Here is a 16808-nt window from a genome sequence, read left to right on the forward strand (position 1 = left end):
ATGGCTTCCTCCTCCTCTGTCAATCAGGTATGAAGTTAACTCCCTCCCTCTCGACTGATTTTTCTATCAATTGACCATCCATTATCCTCGTAGCCAAACTGGCTTAGCCGTGATCTTGAGCGAGCCATTGAGATCATGCACTCCGATGAACTGCTTACTCAGGCTGACAAAGATCTAATCCAAACTCATCACGAGGAACTCAAAGACCACCTTCTCGTGAACATCAAGAGGATTGTAGACGACATCAAGGCTAAAGCCTCTAGAAGGCAAACTCGGCAACCAATTGAAAGGAGCCATCAACTGCCTCGTCAAGTTGCCCTTGAAGATGACATGGCAGAAGTGGAGGAGAAGAATGCCGGTCTTCAGATCGAATTAGATCGACTCCAAAAAGAGATTGGCATGAATAACTCTCAACTGAAACGTCGTTGAATCATTGTAACTTATGATTGTGTTGGTACTTTTCATCTGAGGGCAACTTGTACCATGTCGGCCATATATCCAGTTGATGTACCGAATGATGATCGCTTTATTTATATAAATACTTTCTCGCCTCTTTCGATCTTAAGGCAATGCCCCTTGCATCGGTTATTTAAACGCGAATTAGTATGCGTCGGCTGTGAAAGCCCGATATGCCACATCATCGGCTAAGCGCCTACCCATATACTGGGTTAGTATCTTTTCAAATATCTTCCATTTAGAGCCCTTGTAAACTCTTCTCCCTCAAAAGTCTCCATTATGTATGCGTTGCCTAGAGCACATTGGCTAATCCGATATGGCCCTTCCCAAGTGGGTGACCATTTTCCATACTTGGGATCTTTAGATCCTATCGGTAGAACCAACTTCCAGACTAAATCCCCTTGGGAAAACTTTTTGACCTTGACTTTCTTGTCATACCACCTGGCAACTCTTTTCTTATTTTCCTCAATGTTGATCAAAGCCCTTAGCCGCTGATTCGCCAAATCTTCCAATTCTCCCCTCATGAGGGTGGAATAATCATCAGTCGACAACTAATCCTGAAGTGACACACGTCTAGACCCAGTCTTCAACTCCCAAGGCAATACTGCTTCATGCCCATATACTAACTAATAAGATACTAACTGATAAGGGGACACCTTGGTGGCACCGTGGCAAGCCATCCGATAAGCCCACAAGGACTCACTCAGCGTCGTATGCCACCGTCTTGGTTGTTCTTCAATCTTCCTCTTAATCAGCTTAATAACCCCTTTGTTGGACGATTCAGCCTGACCATTGGCCTGAATGTAATACAGAGAAGAATTCAATAGCTTAATCCTCATATCGGCAGTGAACTCCTCGAACTCCCCTGAGGTAAACATTGACCCCTGATCATTCGTGATAGTCTGAGGAATACCAAACCGATAAATAATATGCTCCTTCACGAATTCAATCATGTTGGCCGACGTCACAACTTTCAAAGAAACTGCCTCAACCCACTTGGTGAAGTAGTCGGTCGCCATCAATATGAACTTATGCCCTTTGCTTGACGGCGGATAGATCTGCCCGATGAGGTCAATTCCCCAACCTCTAAACGGCCACGGCTTTATTATCGGGTTCATCGTCGAGGCCGGAGCTCGTTGCACGTTGCCAAATTTTTGACAATCCTGACAACCTTTATAATATTTAAAACAATTTTCGAGTATCGTCGGCTAGTAATACCCATTATTTCTAATCATCCATTTCATCTTGAAAGCCGATTGATGGGCCCCACATACACCTTCATGAATCTCACCCATCAAAATCTTGGTTTCCTCCACGCCGAGACATTTGAGTAACACTCATCAATCGTCCGATAAAACAAATCATCTTCAAGTAATACGTACTTTGTGGCTTGGAAGCGTGTCCACCAATCAACTTTCTTGGATGGATCCTTTAGATAGTCGGCGATCTCTTTCCTCCAGTCATCGACTGCTAGCTCTAGAGCCAAAGCGCCATGAATTGGCCGATAACCAGAAGCGTGCTAGGCAAGTCTATTGGCTTTTTTGTTGTAATCTCTGGGGATATGTTCAATAACTACGGTCTTGAATTCTTTGAGTAACTGGATACATTTCTCATAATAAATCCTCAGAATATCATCCTTGCACTCACACTTTCCGGTCAACTGATCTACGATAAGCATAGAATCCCCAAATATTTCCACCGCATCAGCCTTGACCTCCCTCAACAGTTGGATACCCTTTAAGACAGCCTGATACTCTGCTTGATTATTAGTGGCGGAAGCCTCAATCGGTAGAGAGAAATCATAACTTGCCCCCTGAGGCGATATGAGGATTATGCCGATTCCTGATCCAACTCCACACGAAGATCCATTGAAGTACAAAGTCCATGGAGCCGGCTCAATGACAGTAATCTCTGGTCCATAGTGTTGGGCTACGAAGTTAGCCATTACCGGACCCTTGATGGCCTTGGCCGATTCGTACCTTATATCAAACTCCGAGAGGGCCAGAATCCATTTTCCAATCCTCCCCTTCAAAATCGATAGTGATAACATGTACTTGACGACATCATCTTTACACACGACCACATATTTCGCCAATAATTGGTAGTGCCTGAGTTTAGTGCAAGAGAAATATAGGCAAAGGCACAATCTCTCCATCGGAGAATACCTAGTTTCAACGTCCACGAGTCTTCTACTGATGTAATAAATCACCCTTTCTTTTCCTTCAAACTCCTGGACTAGTGCCGAACTGATAGCTCGTTCATCGGCCGATAGATACAATCTGAAAGGTTTATCAGCCTGAGGAGGAACCAACATGGGAGGGGACACCAGATATTGTTTGATGTTTTCTAACACTTTCTGTTGTTCCTCACCCTAAACAAATTTTTGGTCGGGCTTCAACTTCAACAATGGGCTGAAAGCTTGAATTCATCCGGACAGGTTTGATATGAATCTCCGGATGAAGTTGATCTTGCCGATTAAGGATTGCAACTCAGTCTTATCTTGCGGGGCTACAACTTTGTTGATGGCGGTTATAGTCTTTTGGTTGATCTCGATACCACACTCGTGGACCATCAAACCCAGAAACTGACTAGCCGAAACGCCAAAAGCGTACTTGTCAGATTCATTTTCAACCCATGCTTCCTTGTGCACTCCAGCACCTTGCATAAATCATCCAAATGCTATCGATATCCCTTCGACTTGACAACGACATCATCAATGTAAATTTCTACCAGGACACCGATAAGCTTGTGGAATATATAATTCATGGCCCTCTGATATGTAGCTCCAGTGTCTTTCAAACCGAAAGTCATGACTACCCATTCGAACAAACCAAGATGACCAAGACACCTGAAGGCCATTTTGGAGATATCTTCTTCGGCCATTAATACTTGATTATATCCGGTGTTACCGTCCATGAAGCTGATAACCTTGTGTCCCGCAACATCATCTATCAGTACATCAGCCGTCGGCATCGGGTATCCATCCATCGGCGTAGCTTGGTTAAGATTCCTGAAATAAATGCAAACACATAGTTTTCCATTTTTCTTGTACACAGGAACAATATTAGAAATCCAATCGGCAAATCGACATTGCCGAATGAATCCTGCTTCAATCAATCTTGTGATTTCGGCCTTTATATCAGGTAGAATTTTTGGATTACAACATTGTGCAGGTTGCTGATACGGCCGATACCCTGGTTTTATGGGCAACCGATGTTCGACAATTGATCGGTCTAGACTCGGCATTTCATGATACTCCCAAGCAAAGCAATCTTTAAACCCCCTTAACAAATCCACTAACTCATGCTTATACTCAGGATCTAATTTAACACTAGTATACGTCGGCCTTGGCTTGCTACCATCTCCAAGGTCTACCATCTCTAACGAATCGGTCGATGTGAACCCGTGCCCAAGCTTCCCATCTTCTCAGAAGGACTGATCCATCAAGACTATTCTTCTGAGCTGACTGCTTGGATCGGCTGTAGACCAAAATTGGATACCTTCAAGAAGTCAATGTCCCAGGTCCTGCCAGATATGCATCTGACGTGTTCGTAGCTCCATTGTTGCGCGTCGGCTGCAACAACGCTATAAGTGGAGTCGGTGGTGACCACTTCAATCATGTCGCCGATCCACTGGACGAGGCACTGGTGCAGTGTAGACGGGATGCAGCAATTTGCGTGGATCCAGTCTCATCCAAGCAGCATATTATAGGACCCCTTACCATTAATGACAAATAAGGTGGTGGGTAGGGTCTTACTGCCAATGGTGAGGTCGACGCAGAGTGCCCCCCGGGCTAGAGATATGTTGCCTTCGAAGTCCTTGAGCATCATGTCCGTCTTCATCAAGTCTTTTTCACCCTTGCAAGGTTTTTGGAACATGGCATATGGCATGATGTTCACGGCTACGCCTCCATCTACAACCAGCTTGGTGACTGGTCTTCCGTTGACATTCCCCTAGAGGAATAGAGCTTTGAGATGCTGGTGTTTTTCTTCCTCAGGTTTTTTCAAAAGTGGCGGTCATTAGCTCCAAAGCCAATTGTGCCATCTGCTCCTTTACCTTTGTTGTGTTATCACGATCATCGGGAGCCATGAACTCCATTGGTAAAATGAATACCAGGTTAACATCAGCAGCCGAACCCTGATCGTCATCTCCTTCATCAGCTTTCCTTCTGGGGCGTCAGACTTGAGACTTGACTCCTTTTTTGTCCAACACTTGTTTCTATTCTTCCTCTTGTTGTTCCCATTGGCGTAAGTGCTGGACCCTTCTCTTCTGGAATTTGGTCAAACCATCTGGGCACCATCTGGGGTTCACTGGTTTACCCGGTGGTTTCATACATTCCCAGTCTGACTCTCGGCCCAATGGATTTTCATCAGAGACTCTTGCATCGGCCATCTCTCCCAGCCAATTATATGCACTAGCTCTGCCCCCCAGCCGGTTACGCTCATTTACTCTGCCCTCCAGCCGACCACACACTGAAACGTGCCTGTTGTCTTGCTCGAGCCTGTTTCTGCTGATCGGCTCCTGTCCTCGATGTCTGGAGCGTGACCTCTTGAACGGACGGCTGTCGCGGTACTGGCCGTTCCACTCAAAACAGTTGTCTGCCGACAGCAATATGAGATTGTTCTCCCAACAGTGGATGAAGAACGGACACCTCCAATGGTCCTCGTGCCGACGCATCATCTCTTCCCAGCGTCTCGTGTCTTTCGGTTGCCTTTGGTACTTGTTGAGTAGATCTCGAGACGTGATAGGCCGACGGGGCCTCTCCGAGTTCCCGTCCTCTGTTTCTGCTCGGCTTTTTCCTTTAACGTCATCGGCCGAGACCTGATTCTTGGGGTCCACCGCCCCACTCCTTCTGGCTGACTCTGATGTCAGCACTTTGGTCTGGAGTGCGTTCCTTCCACCGACATTGACCATGTTGGCTAGGAAGGGATGCTGGTCGATTTTCATCAGTTTTGCTGGTTTTGTGGGGACTTCGAATTTAAGTCTCCCTTGCTCAAAGGCCGATTGTATCTGCTGACAGAAGACTTTACACTCATTGGTGTCATGAGATGTTGCATTGTGCCACTTGCAGTACTTCATCTTCTTAAGCTGTTTAGCCAACGGGATTGTGTGGTAGGGTAAGAGCTTGATCTGTCCTTCCTGTAGCAGAAAGTCAAAGATCTTATCGACCTTAGATGTATCGAAGCCGAATGTTTCCGGTTCCTTCTTTCCAAATGGGCATAAGATTGACTTTTTGCCTTTGACCCACTCCGCCAAGCCGATTTCTGCCTCCTCTTCTGAATCCGATCTTCCCACGTACGCCACCTTTTTCTGGAAATTTCTCTGTTGGTCAAAGGGGCGCACCTCTTGACTGGACAGCCGGTGTACTATCTGGCTCAGACTCTCGAACTCTTGGGAGGCATATTTTTCTTTGATGTGCTGTAGGAGCCCTTGAAAAGCAGTATCGTCTAGCTGGCCATCGGTCAAGACCAGACTGTAGCACTTGTTCCTAACTTCTCTTAACCTCTATATATAGCTAGCCACCGACTTATCGCCTCTCTGCTTGAGGCTGATTAGATCTGACAACTTCATCTCATGGACCCCCGCAAAGAAGTATTTATGGAATTGTTTCTCCAAATCAACCCAAGTGATGATGGAGTTAGGCGGTAGCATCGTAAACTGTTGAAAGGCCGACCCGGATAGGGACGACGAGAACGACCATACCCTCAGAGCGTCCTGTGTAGCAGCTTCTCCGCACTGAATGATGAATTTGTTGATGTGATCCACCGTAGATGTGTCATCTTGACCCGAGAATTGAGTAAAGTCGGGCACTTTGTACCATTGAGGAAACGACAACAGGTCGTAGGCGGGTGGGTACGGCATCCTGTATGTGTAGGTTTGCACCTTTGGCTTCAGCCCGAATTGGTCTTGTATTATATCTGCTATTCTCGCAGTCCAATCCACCTGCTGTTGCTGTTGCTGATGTACAATCAGCTGAGCCATCGGCATATGCTGTTGAACTTGGGGCACAGTGATTGGGTGGAAGATTGGTGCGTGCTGCAGAGCTTGCGGCTGAACAGTCGACTGAGGAGCTGACGGTTGCTGATGAGCAGGGTCAGCGTGTCGTAGCACATCTGTTGTCTCGTCATACAATACCATTAGCGCTGCATCTCTGAGAGGATGTGGAACGCTTGCCCCCCTGCCGATTTCCGGAGAAGTTTGTTGATATTGCGGAGCTGTCGGCTGGGAAGCTGGTAGAACCGATGTCTGCATCGGAGATCTTGGCACGTAAGCTCCTGGAGGTAGTCCGTAACTAATGGATGGATCTAGACCGGCAGGTAATCCTGCCGTTCCCCACTGCGCCAATGTCATCAATGGTGGTTGCATAGGAGGAACAGGTGTAGGCTGAAACGGTACTCACGATGGAGAAGGCGGTGCACCGCTATAACCCAGGGGCAATGTAGCGTTGTACCCCCCGTTCTGAATCTGCATCGGCTGAGGAGCCGATTGGAACATGCTTGGTGTCGCCGAGAAGCCTCCGACCGGTGCGCAGATAGGGGGGCGTAGGCTGGACCCTGGTACCCCTGCGCCACACCATTGGCCATAGAGCTGATGACGGCATTGTACACCGTGTGAGTCATCACCTTAGACTAATCAATCATAGCCTGATAAACAAACTGCTGGATCATCTTGGACATCTTCCCTAAGACTTCGGCGATGGTGATATGATGAGGAGTCGAAAGGGCGGTCTTCTTGATGGGTTCCTCGCTCCTGGTGCAACTATAGGGTTGCAGGCATGCCTTCTTGAACTCTTTAATAGCCTTTGCCACCTCATCCCTCTGGTCATCCTTGAGATTTGCCTTGGTAAGTTCAATGACGTTGTCTTTCGAGATTTCAGCAGCCTTCCGTTTCGACATGTTGGATCTTCCTTCGGTCCCACCGGGCGTGCCAAAAGTGTGTTGATGCAAAAAATCGGACAGTGGTCTTGACTCCTGCGTCGGACACACGACCCGGGAGAATCTGCTTAGCTCCTGTTCGGGTTATCGCCCTGGTGCGATTCGCGCGGCGTGCCAGTCAATCTGACCTGTTGATTGACAAGGAAGAGAAGATGTCAAATTTCAGAGATTCGATCGGCTGAGGTTTCGATCTACTCCAAAATATGTATCAGCGGATTGGCCGATTTAATGTAAAGATGACCGGCTATGAAGCAGCCGATGATCACAAGGCAAATGTAAAAGAAACTACTAGATTAACCTAAACAATGCTACAGAGACAACACTTGAAACAGATCTAATCGGCTGTATAATGATAAACAATATATTGATATAGCTGACAGTTCGTGCCTCAAGCCGGATAACTGGTGATAAAAACTAAAATAATAGGTAAAACCTATAATTCTTGCAAATATCGATAACTGGTGAATAAATCTAAATGAAACAATACCGATGCACCCAAAGTTAAAGCTTAGATATTACTCGAAACGCAGAACTTACAAATTGGCCGGAGGTCATGTTGATGCAGCCCTGCCAACTCGCACGAACTCGTGAAAAGAAAAGGGTTTGGTGAAGTTGCCAACTTGAAAGTAAAGTTGCATGAAAATGTAGATTTGTATTGATGATTGTTGGTTGTTTTACAAGACTCACGAGGCACCTATTTATACCATGTTACAACTCGTTTCCTAACCGACTATGATTTTATCTTTTATTCAAAGTAACAAATATTTACATACGGATTCAACTCGCATCGGAGTCGAGCACCAATCAATCCTCTATGGGCCAACCCTGTCTTCATCTTGTTACCACCTTGGCTCATTCAGGCCCATATCGGCCGAGCTGTTCTGGCTTCCAATCGACCAGTCACCATCGACCTCATCGGCTAATCGGCCGAAACACTGTAGCTTTACCGGCCGATTTTCCTAACCACAACCTCTTGTTTAACCGCGTCGGCCACTTTCTTCTCCTCTTAACGCCGACCCTAACACGTGTCAAAACCGGTGTCAACAGAAACTCAGCAGGAGTCCACTGAGGGAGAAGCCCCGAAGAACTAGGGTATTTTTCTTCTCCTCTTGATGCCGACCCTAACACATGTCAAAACCGGCGTCAACAGAAACTCGGCAGGAGTCCGCTGAGGGAGAAGCCCCAAAGAACTAGGATATTTTATGAGTCTCATAATACCCTAGAATAAAACTCAGTTGTTTAATTATTTGCCTGGACTGGTTTATATTTTAAACTCTTAGTACTGCTCTAACCTGCACTGTTAAGTTTGTTTCAAACTATGGTTTGTAATAATTCGCATCCCGATATGTATGTAAAAATGTAATATTTGTTGATACCTTCCCATCATGGAAGTGATCCTGATGTATGGCTATGGATCACATCGTGGATGTTTCGAGGAGTCCTAGAGACACTCGACGGACTACCGGACTTACACTGTTTTAAGTGCGTTTCGGATAATTGCTGTTCTGACCGCGATTAGGCGCACTTAAGCCAATTTAAGTTCGAGGGTTCTGCCACATCATGTCTAGCCCCCATCATGTGAAGGGCTACGAGGGTGGTATAGTGATCAGCTTGTAGGCAGGGACGTGTTATTGCTAGGCGAAGAATTGACATCCTTGGCATTGACGGACTATTTCCTCGGCATCAGTGAGAGCATTAGGCCAATAGAACCCTGCTCTGAAAGCTTTGCCCATGATCATTCATGAGGATGCGTGATTGCCGCAGATGCCTTCATGGATTTCCTCCAGTATGTCCTTGCCATCTTGTCGTGAGACGCATTTCATGAGTTCTCCTAATGATGCGCCTATTCTGTAAAGGTTGTCTCCGACTAGAAAATAATTCTGGCCGCGTCGTTAGACTTGCTCTGCTTCTGTTTTCTCTAGAGGTAACCTATGATAATTGATGTAGTTGATGAAGGAGGTTCTCCAGTCTACATCGATCATCATAACCTCCCAGTCTGTTGTGTCATGACCTCGATCGGTGCTTGTTGATGGCGCCGGCTCCATTATGGATGGCTTGTGTAGCTCATGGATGAAGACCCCAGCTGGAACTTAAGCATGAGTAGATCCAAGCTTTGATAAGACGTCTGCAGCTACGTTGTTGTCACGAGCCACGTGGTCCAAATCGGAGAACTTGTTCTCTAACTTGCGTACTTACAGGAAGTAAGCATCCATGTTGTCTTTATGGTGATACCACTCGTCATTAGCTTGATTGATTACCACCAGTGAGTCACCATAGACCAACAACTGCTTGATTTCCAGCAAACTCTTAGGTAGAGCCCGTGTCGAAATGCCTCGTATTCAGCTTCATTGTTGGATGCCTCCAAAAGATTTGCAAGACATATTTGAGTTGTTCACCTTCGGGGAATATTAAGAATACTCTTACGCCGGCGCCCTCGAGCTTGAGTGATCTGTCAAAGTACATAATCTAATGCTCTGGTCGCTCTACTATAATTGGTAGTTGATTTTCCTGCCATACCACCATGAAATCGACTAGTGCCTGGGATTTGATGGCAATCCTCGAATTGAATTTTAGGGATAGTGGTTCGAGTTCTACCACCCACTTGGATATTCTTCCTGTTGCATCCTGGCTGTGGAGGATTTTTTCTAACGGGAAGTCCATGACGACGGAGATGTTGTGTTCCTGGAAGTGGTGTCGTAGCTTCCGCGAGGTGAGTAGTACTGCGTATAGCAATTTTTGGACTGGCGGTACCTAGCTTTAGAATCAAAAAACACCTCACTGACAAAGTAGACGAGCCTCTGTACTTTGTATACATGGCCTTATTCTGGTCTTTCAACCACGATCGCCATGCTGACGACATCAGTAGTCACGGCGATGTAGAGCAGCAAGTCTTCATTAGGAATTGGCACCGTGAGGCCCGATGGCTTTGATAAGAAGTCCTTCAACTATTGCAGGGCTTGATCTGCCTCCTCGGTCCACTGAAATTTGTCTTGCCGCTTGAGTAGTTTAAAGAAGCGTAATCCCCGTTCTCTATGCCCTGAGATGAATCTGTTGAGGGCCGTCATGCATCCAGTCAGCTTCTGGACGTCTTTGATACACGATGGGGCGTGCATATCAGTGATAGTGGAGATCTTCTCAGGGTTAGCTTCAATTCCTCGATGACTGATGATGAACCCGAGTAGTTTTCTGGAGGGTACGCCAAAAACATATTTTGTTGGATTTAGCTTCCACCGGAATTCTCGCAAGCTTGCGAAGGTTTCTTCCAAATCCGCAATCAAATCATCGGGATTTCTGGTCTTCATGACCACGTTATCCACAAATGTTTCTACATTGCAGTGTAGCTATTTCTTGAAACACTCCTGGATTAATTGCCCTTTGAGAGTTAGCGCCTGCATTCTTCAACCCAAAGGACATTATAGTGTAGCAAAAAGCTCCGTATGGGGTGATGAACGCAATCTTGATTTGATCTTCTTCCTTAAGAGCTATCTGGTGATACCTCGAGTAGCAATCGAGGAAATAGAGTAGGGCGCATCCAACTATCAAGTTGATGACTTGATCAATCCTAGAGAGCAAGAAGGGATCCTTTGGACAATGCTTGTTGAGGTCCGTGTAGTCGACACACATCCTCCACTCGTTGTTATTTTTCTTTTGCACCAGGACGGGATTGGCCAGCTACTCTGGATGATAAACTTCTTTTATGAAGCCCGTCATGAGTACTTTGGCCAGCTCTTTCTTGATGGCTTCCCTTCTGTCTTGGGCGAAATGGCGTAAACATTGTCTTTTTGGTGTAGCTTTTGGATCCACATTCAGCGAGTACCCAATCAACTCCCTGGGCACTACCGACATATCCGATGGCTTCCACGCGAAGATGTCACGGTTGGTCCAAAGGAAGCTAACGAGCGCGTTTTCCTATATGGGATCCAGCCCGGAGCCAATCAGGGCTGCCTTGGAGCTATCGCTAGTTTCAAGGTCAATGGTTTTTATGTCTACTTCACTTGTCGGCTTGACCTTGTTTGCCCCTGACTTCTTCTCTTGGATTTAAAGTTCTAACAGGGATAATTTCTTGGAAGCGGTGAAGACTTGCAACATTAAATTTGGCACTTAAGTAGTCGCTGCTAGCTCCATGGCTTTCGTGTCGCAGTCGTATGATCTCTTCAAATCTCCGCGCAGGGAAAGTACTCCCTTGGGTCCCGGCATCTTGAGTACTAGGTACACGTAGTGCGGGATGGCCATGAATTTGGCCAATACAGGTCTTCCGAGGATAGCGTGATATGATGTTTCGAAGACTGCCACCTCGAACCATATGTACTCTTTCCGGTAGTGTTCTTTAGTCTCAATGGTTACTGGCAAAACCACCTGTCTGAGGGGTACAGTCACGTTGCCTGGGATAATCCTATAGAACGAAGAGTTCGTTGATGTGAATATGTCAGTAATGTCGAGGCCCATCTTCCTCGGTGTCTTGGCGAAGAGTACATTGAGATCGCTACCGCCATCAATGAGTATTTTGGAGAGTCTAGAGACCACGACTACTGGGTCCAGGATGAGAGGATATCGTCCCGAGTCTGAGAAAATAGTCCATTGGTCCTTCCTAGAGAAGGTAATTGGCACCTCAAACCATTTGAGTAACGTAGGCATTGCTGGTTCAATGGACATGATCTCTTGGAGGCCGAGCTTCTAGGACCGCCTAGTAACAGTACCCGGTGTGCCGCCAAAGATAACGTTGATGGTGTTGGAAGGGTTCTGGAATTTGCCATTATCACCATCGTATTCGTCTTCCTTGGCCTTGCTCTTGTCTTTAGTTCTAGAAGGTTCCAGCAGATCTTTCATGACTTTGCGTAGACTGTAACAGTCCATCACAGAGTGCTTATGGTACGGGTGTCATGGGCACTACTTCTTCAGGAGCTCGTTGAATGGAGTCCTGTCTTGATTCCTGCCACCTTTCTTGAATGACTGTGACATTGTCGCGACAGTATTATCTAGCTTTCTCTTGCGATTCTAGTAGTTATTTCGGTTGTTATTGTTAGGGCGATCGTTGCGGTTTTTGTCATTGCGCTGGCCATTATTTTGATTGTTGTTGTTCTGGCTTTTATTGCAATTAGACTCAAACCTCTCGATCTCTTTTTTTTCTTCGTCTTCCTACGCTTGTATCATGATCTTAATAGATTTGATATCTTCGAGGCGTCTCCTGCCAACTGCTAAAATCTTGGAACATCCAGCGGTCATAGAGGCCATTTTAGAAGCAATCTATGGTGTCGCACTCTATGATGTCCATGATTGTGGCCTTCTTGTTGAAGAAACAACATAGGTAACTACGTAAGGTCTCGCTTTGTTGTTGTTTGACTTGAGACAAGTCGATCATATTGCCTGGACGCTGCATTTCCCCTGCAAAGTTGTTGGTAAATGCCACCTTAAGATCCTTCCACGTGTCGATGGAGTTCTTGTCTAATGACTTGAGCCACGTGGGTGGTGCTGCCACCATGCACATGGGGAAGTAGATGACCTTGGTGTCATCGTTCCCTTCTGCCGCCTATACTGACAGTGAGTAGCACTGCAGCCATTGGATTGGGTCTTACTTGCCATCGTATTTGGTGATACTCGGAGGTTTGAATTTCTCGGGTAGTACTATCCTCCTTACTCGTCTTAAGAAGGTGGGAAATCCATCAGAATCCTCTCCTAGGTACTCAACTTCTTGCTCGCGCTCACGGCGGCGTCTGTCAATGATTGTATGGGCGTCACGGCCGGCGTTGATCTTGTGACAGAGATCATGTACTAGGCATTCAGGTCTGGTTATCCCTACGGTGGCCACGACCTCCCAAGGGTCTCGCCCGATTACCCTCTGCTTCGACTTGGCTTGGTCTCGTGCCTCCAATTTTACTTGGTTTGGATGGAGTGCGCCTATGGCTACTGCCATGCTAGGATGGGGTGTGTGGAACTGAGCATATCAGGTTTTGCTGATTAAGTTGTTCATATGCGTGCTCTGCCAGTTCAGCCAATTATCTGGTGTCTTTGTCCTGTGGCATTGCGCGAGTAATAAGATCAATGGATATGATGGTGGCAAGAAGGGTACGATGTTGACACGATTAAACTGCTTCAAACGCATGATCCAAGTTCATGATTGGCAGGTTTGCTACAAGACGGCGGCGATGCTCTGCTCTTGCAGCATTTCTTGCTCGTCGTCGAGTTTTTTGAGCTTCAGTTTCTTCTCCGACAACGTTGGCGGTAAGCTCATCCTGTGAGACATCATCCGGGTAACGTTCGTGCCGTGAATTTCTCTCTAGTTGCTCTTTCTCTTCGCTTTCTTGTGCAGCAATGAGAGTGAAGAGTTCTCATTTCGGAGAATAACTTCCCGAACTTGACGTGATGACCTTCGTGGACCCGCCTTCTTCATAGATGAGTGACAGAGGAGTTCCTTCCTGGTATGGGAGGGTATGAAGGTAGGCAATAAGGCATGAGTCGTCGTTCATAGCGAGAGCAGGTGGCTTCATGTTGGGCTAGTAGATGAATCTGCCTTATGAGGTCGATGTGATTACAAGGCCCTGTTGTGGACCTTGTAAAGACGTCTCCTCGTCTGGATCCGAGTAGTAGTCGGGGATCCTCGATCATATCCTTGTCGGATTGGATTGTGATCTGGATAGGGTAGCTTGGTAAATAGCACCCGTGTTTCAGAGTCCGAACGAGAATTGACTTGGGTTGTAGTCCGATTCGCACGATGGTTTAAGTGCCGACTCGTAAAAACAAGTCCAACTAGCAGGAGAAGTCGAGTTGTACTTGAACTCGTCCCCTCAGCCTCTGACTAAGTCAGAAATTGAAAATTCGTCGAATTTTTTGACGAGATCCTCTAAAGATTGACGCTGAAACTTCATGACGTGTTGCTTCTTCTCCGGGATCGGCGCAATGTGGTACTGAAAATTTCTAACACCATATGTGACACAAATTTAGGAGCCGAAGATGAACGTCGCGCCCGCTTCGAACGTGACGGTTAGCTTGATGACTTGGGCCATCGAGTTCGCCAATGGATTCTCAGTGATAGCCCCTACTTGGCGCGTCAGCTGTCGGTGTTTAGACCCGGCAACGTACCGAGGAAGGGTGCCCGAGGTAGTGTTTAGTGCGTGGGGCTCACCGAGATCAGGAACTCGAAGGTAAACTCGAATACACGATTTAAACAGGTTCATGCTGCTAGATTGTGTAATACCCTACATCCTGTGTGTTGGTTGGATTGAATTGTTTTGGAGAGGTCCCTGCCTCGTCTTAGCTAGTCCCTATCCTGCTACGTAGACTACGCAGTAACCTCCATATCTGATACGTCTCGATGTACAACCTTGTATTGAAGGCCACCGGTTGCTCCTCTCGTTCGGATGAGAGTCCGGACCGAGGCTCCTAGATGTGGGAATGTGGGAGGTCTGGCCGCACGGATGAGAGTCCTAAACTTAGGAATCAAATGAGAGTTCTGTTGGAGACGGTTTTTTGCGTTTCTCTCTCCTACAAGAAGAGTAGGGGGTGGGATGAGAGGTGGGTTGGGGTTGCTCTAAACACCAAACCCTCTCGCGACAACGGATAAGGCTTTTCTGCCTCGCCTCCTCCCTTCCCAATCGCTCGCTCCTCTCCTCTCTTCTTCCTCCCCGACAATGGCGACCGCCATTTCCTCTCTGATTACCCCTCCGGCCCTCCATCTCCGATGCCGGAGCCCTGCCTCGGCCTCCGTCTCCGTCTCCGCCCCCGCCCGCCTCTCCTTCCGTGCCGCCGCGGCGCCGCAGGCCTGGCGCCGGGGGTTGGCGCTGCGGGTGGCCGCCTCCTCGGCGGTGCTCGAGGCGCCGGCGGAGGTGGCGGCGCGGAAGCTCTACGTCGGGAACATCCCCCGGACCGTCACCAACGACGAGCTCCGCGACATGTTCGCCGCGCACGGCACCGTCGAGCGGGCCGAGGTAACGCAACAAGTTCCTTCTGCAGTGCCTTATCCCATTCCAAGATTGGACCTGTCTCATCTCCTGGTCTTTCTTGTTTCTTGTCTTTCACACCCAATTTTTGGTAGAACTATTTTTCTTGTCTTTCACACCCTATTTTTCCCCTGAAGAAATTCATTCTAATTTACTTCTTGCTCCAATATCGCTCTGGTTCTCGGAAAAGTAATCTGTGTGTGTTTTGGTGGCTTGTACTGGTGCTGTCGAATTGTTTCATCAAATAATAGACAGGGTTATATGGTCCGATAATTTGAATCGCCGAATTAATTGCAATGCCCAATTGTTTCGTGCAGGTTATGTATGACAAGTACACCAATCGGAGCCGGCGGTTTGGATTTGTCACGATGAGCACCGTGGAGGAGGCCAATGCTGCAATTGAGGCTCTCAATGAGACTGTAAGCATCAAATGTTACCGTCCTTCATCTGAAACTCTGCCCCAGGGTATATTTATGAACTTTGGTATGACTCATTTCTTCTTCTTGTACCAGGAGGTTGGTGGTAGAAAAATTAAAGTGAACGTCACAGAGAGCTTCTTACCGAACATTGATCGATCAGCACCAGAACCGGAGCCTGTATTTGTGGATAGTCAGTACAAGGTTTATGTTGGTAATCTTGCGAAGACTGTGACAACGGAAGTTCTTAAAAATTTCTTCGCTGAAAAGGGGCAGATACTCAGTGCCACGGTTTCCCACATTCCTGGGACTTCAAAATCCAAGGGATACGGCTTCGTCACCTTCTCTTCCGAGGAAGAAGTTGAAGCTGCTGTTGCTACTTTCAATAACGCGGTAAGCTTCTCTTGCATATTTTATACATTTCTGCTTTTTGTTTGCTAGTCCTAACACATAAAATATTCCCTATTTGCCAAACAAAAGCAAAATGCTGTGTTGCAATCCGTATGTTATCTTCTCGGTGAAAGATAGATGGAATTAACTTTCTTAGTGTTTATGTGTACAGATGAGTTAGAGACTAGAGTTACATGATGTTAAGTAGTGCCATATTGTTCGATCATGTCTTGCTGAAAGAACCTTATTTATCTATATTGATATCCTGGTCCATTCTTTTACCTTAGTATTTCATCACATGAGTTAAGACCATTAACTACTAGATTTGCTATTCAAAAGATTTCTGATGCCTTAAAAATTGGCATGGCTTTTGATATCAAACCTTACACGAGCATGTGGCTGATGTCTTATTGCTGTACAATTAAATGTGGTTTCAGGAATTGGAAGGACAACCCATTCGTGTGAATAGAGCTTAGATTAGCAGAAATTTGCATGACCATTGAAGGTGGGGGGCATGTCTCGGTGAATACATGTAGAATGAGAGATACTTGGAGGCTAGATTTTGATAAAAAAGTGTTCAAGACCTTCAATGTAATTTCAATCCATCAAACAGTTTTCGTATGATAACAGTACATGTGAAGAGTTTTTCTTGTCAAAGTCATTGTTCATATGATTGC

General features: G+C 46.6%; 1 protein-coding gene across 1 annotated transcript; it reads left to right on the plus strand.

The window, feature by feature from the left end:
- The first annotated feature begins 14895 nt into the window (after positions 1–14895).
- Positions 14896–16788, plus strand: LOC117844579 (small ribosomal subunit protein cS22). Its single transcript, XM_034725297.2, has 4 exons — positions 14896–15313; positions 15643–15744; positions 15838–16134; positions 16569–16788. Exons 1-4 carry the CDS (start codon positions 15017–15019, stop codon positions 16605–16607), a joined length of 735 nt encoding a protein of 244 aa, XP_034581188.1. The 5' UTR covers positions 14896–15016; the 3' UTR covers positions 16608–16788.
- Positions 16789–16808: the final 20 nt, after the last annotated feature.

Source organism: Setaria viridis, chromosome 2 (genome assembly GCF_005286985.2).
Source record: "Setaria viridis chromosome 2, Setaria_viridis_v4.0, whole genome shotgun sequence".
NCBI classification, from domain to species: domain Eukaryota; kingdom Viridiplantae; phylum Streptophyta; class Magnoliopsida; order Poales; family Poaceae; genus Setaria; species Setaria viridis.

What these genes read in the sequence shown, in the direction of transcription:
- LOC117844579 (XM_034725297.2), top strand. Translation starts at nt 15,017, where the DNA reads ATGGCGACCGCCATTTCCTCTCTGATTACCCCTCCGGCCCTCCATCTC. An exon ending in GCACCGTCGAGCGGGCCGAG is followed by an intron (nt 15,314 to 15,642) that starts GTAACGCAACAA and finishes TGTTTCGTGCAG; the next exon opens with GTTATGTATGACAAGTACAC. An exon ending in TTGAGGCTCTCAATGAGACT is followed by an intron (nt 15,745 to 15,837) that starts GTAAGCATCAAA and finishes TTCTTGTACCAG; the next exon opens with GAGGTTGGTGGTAGAAAAAT.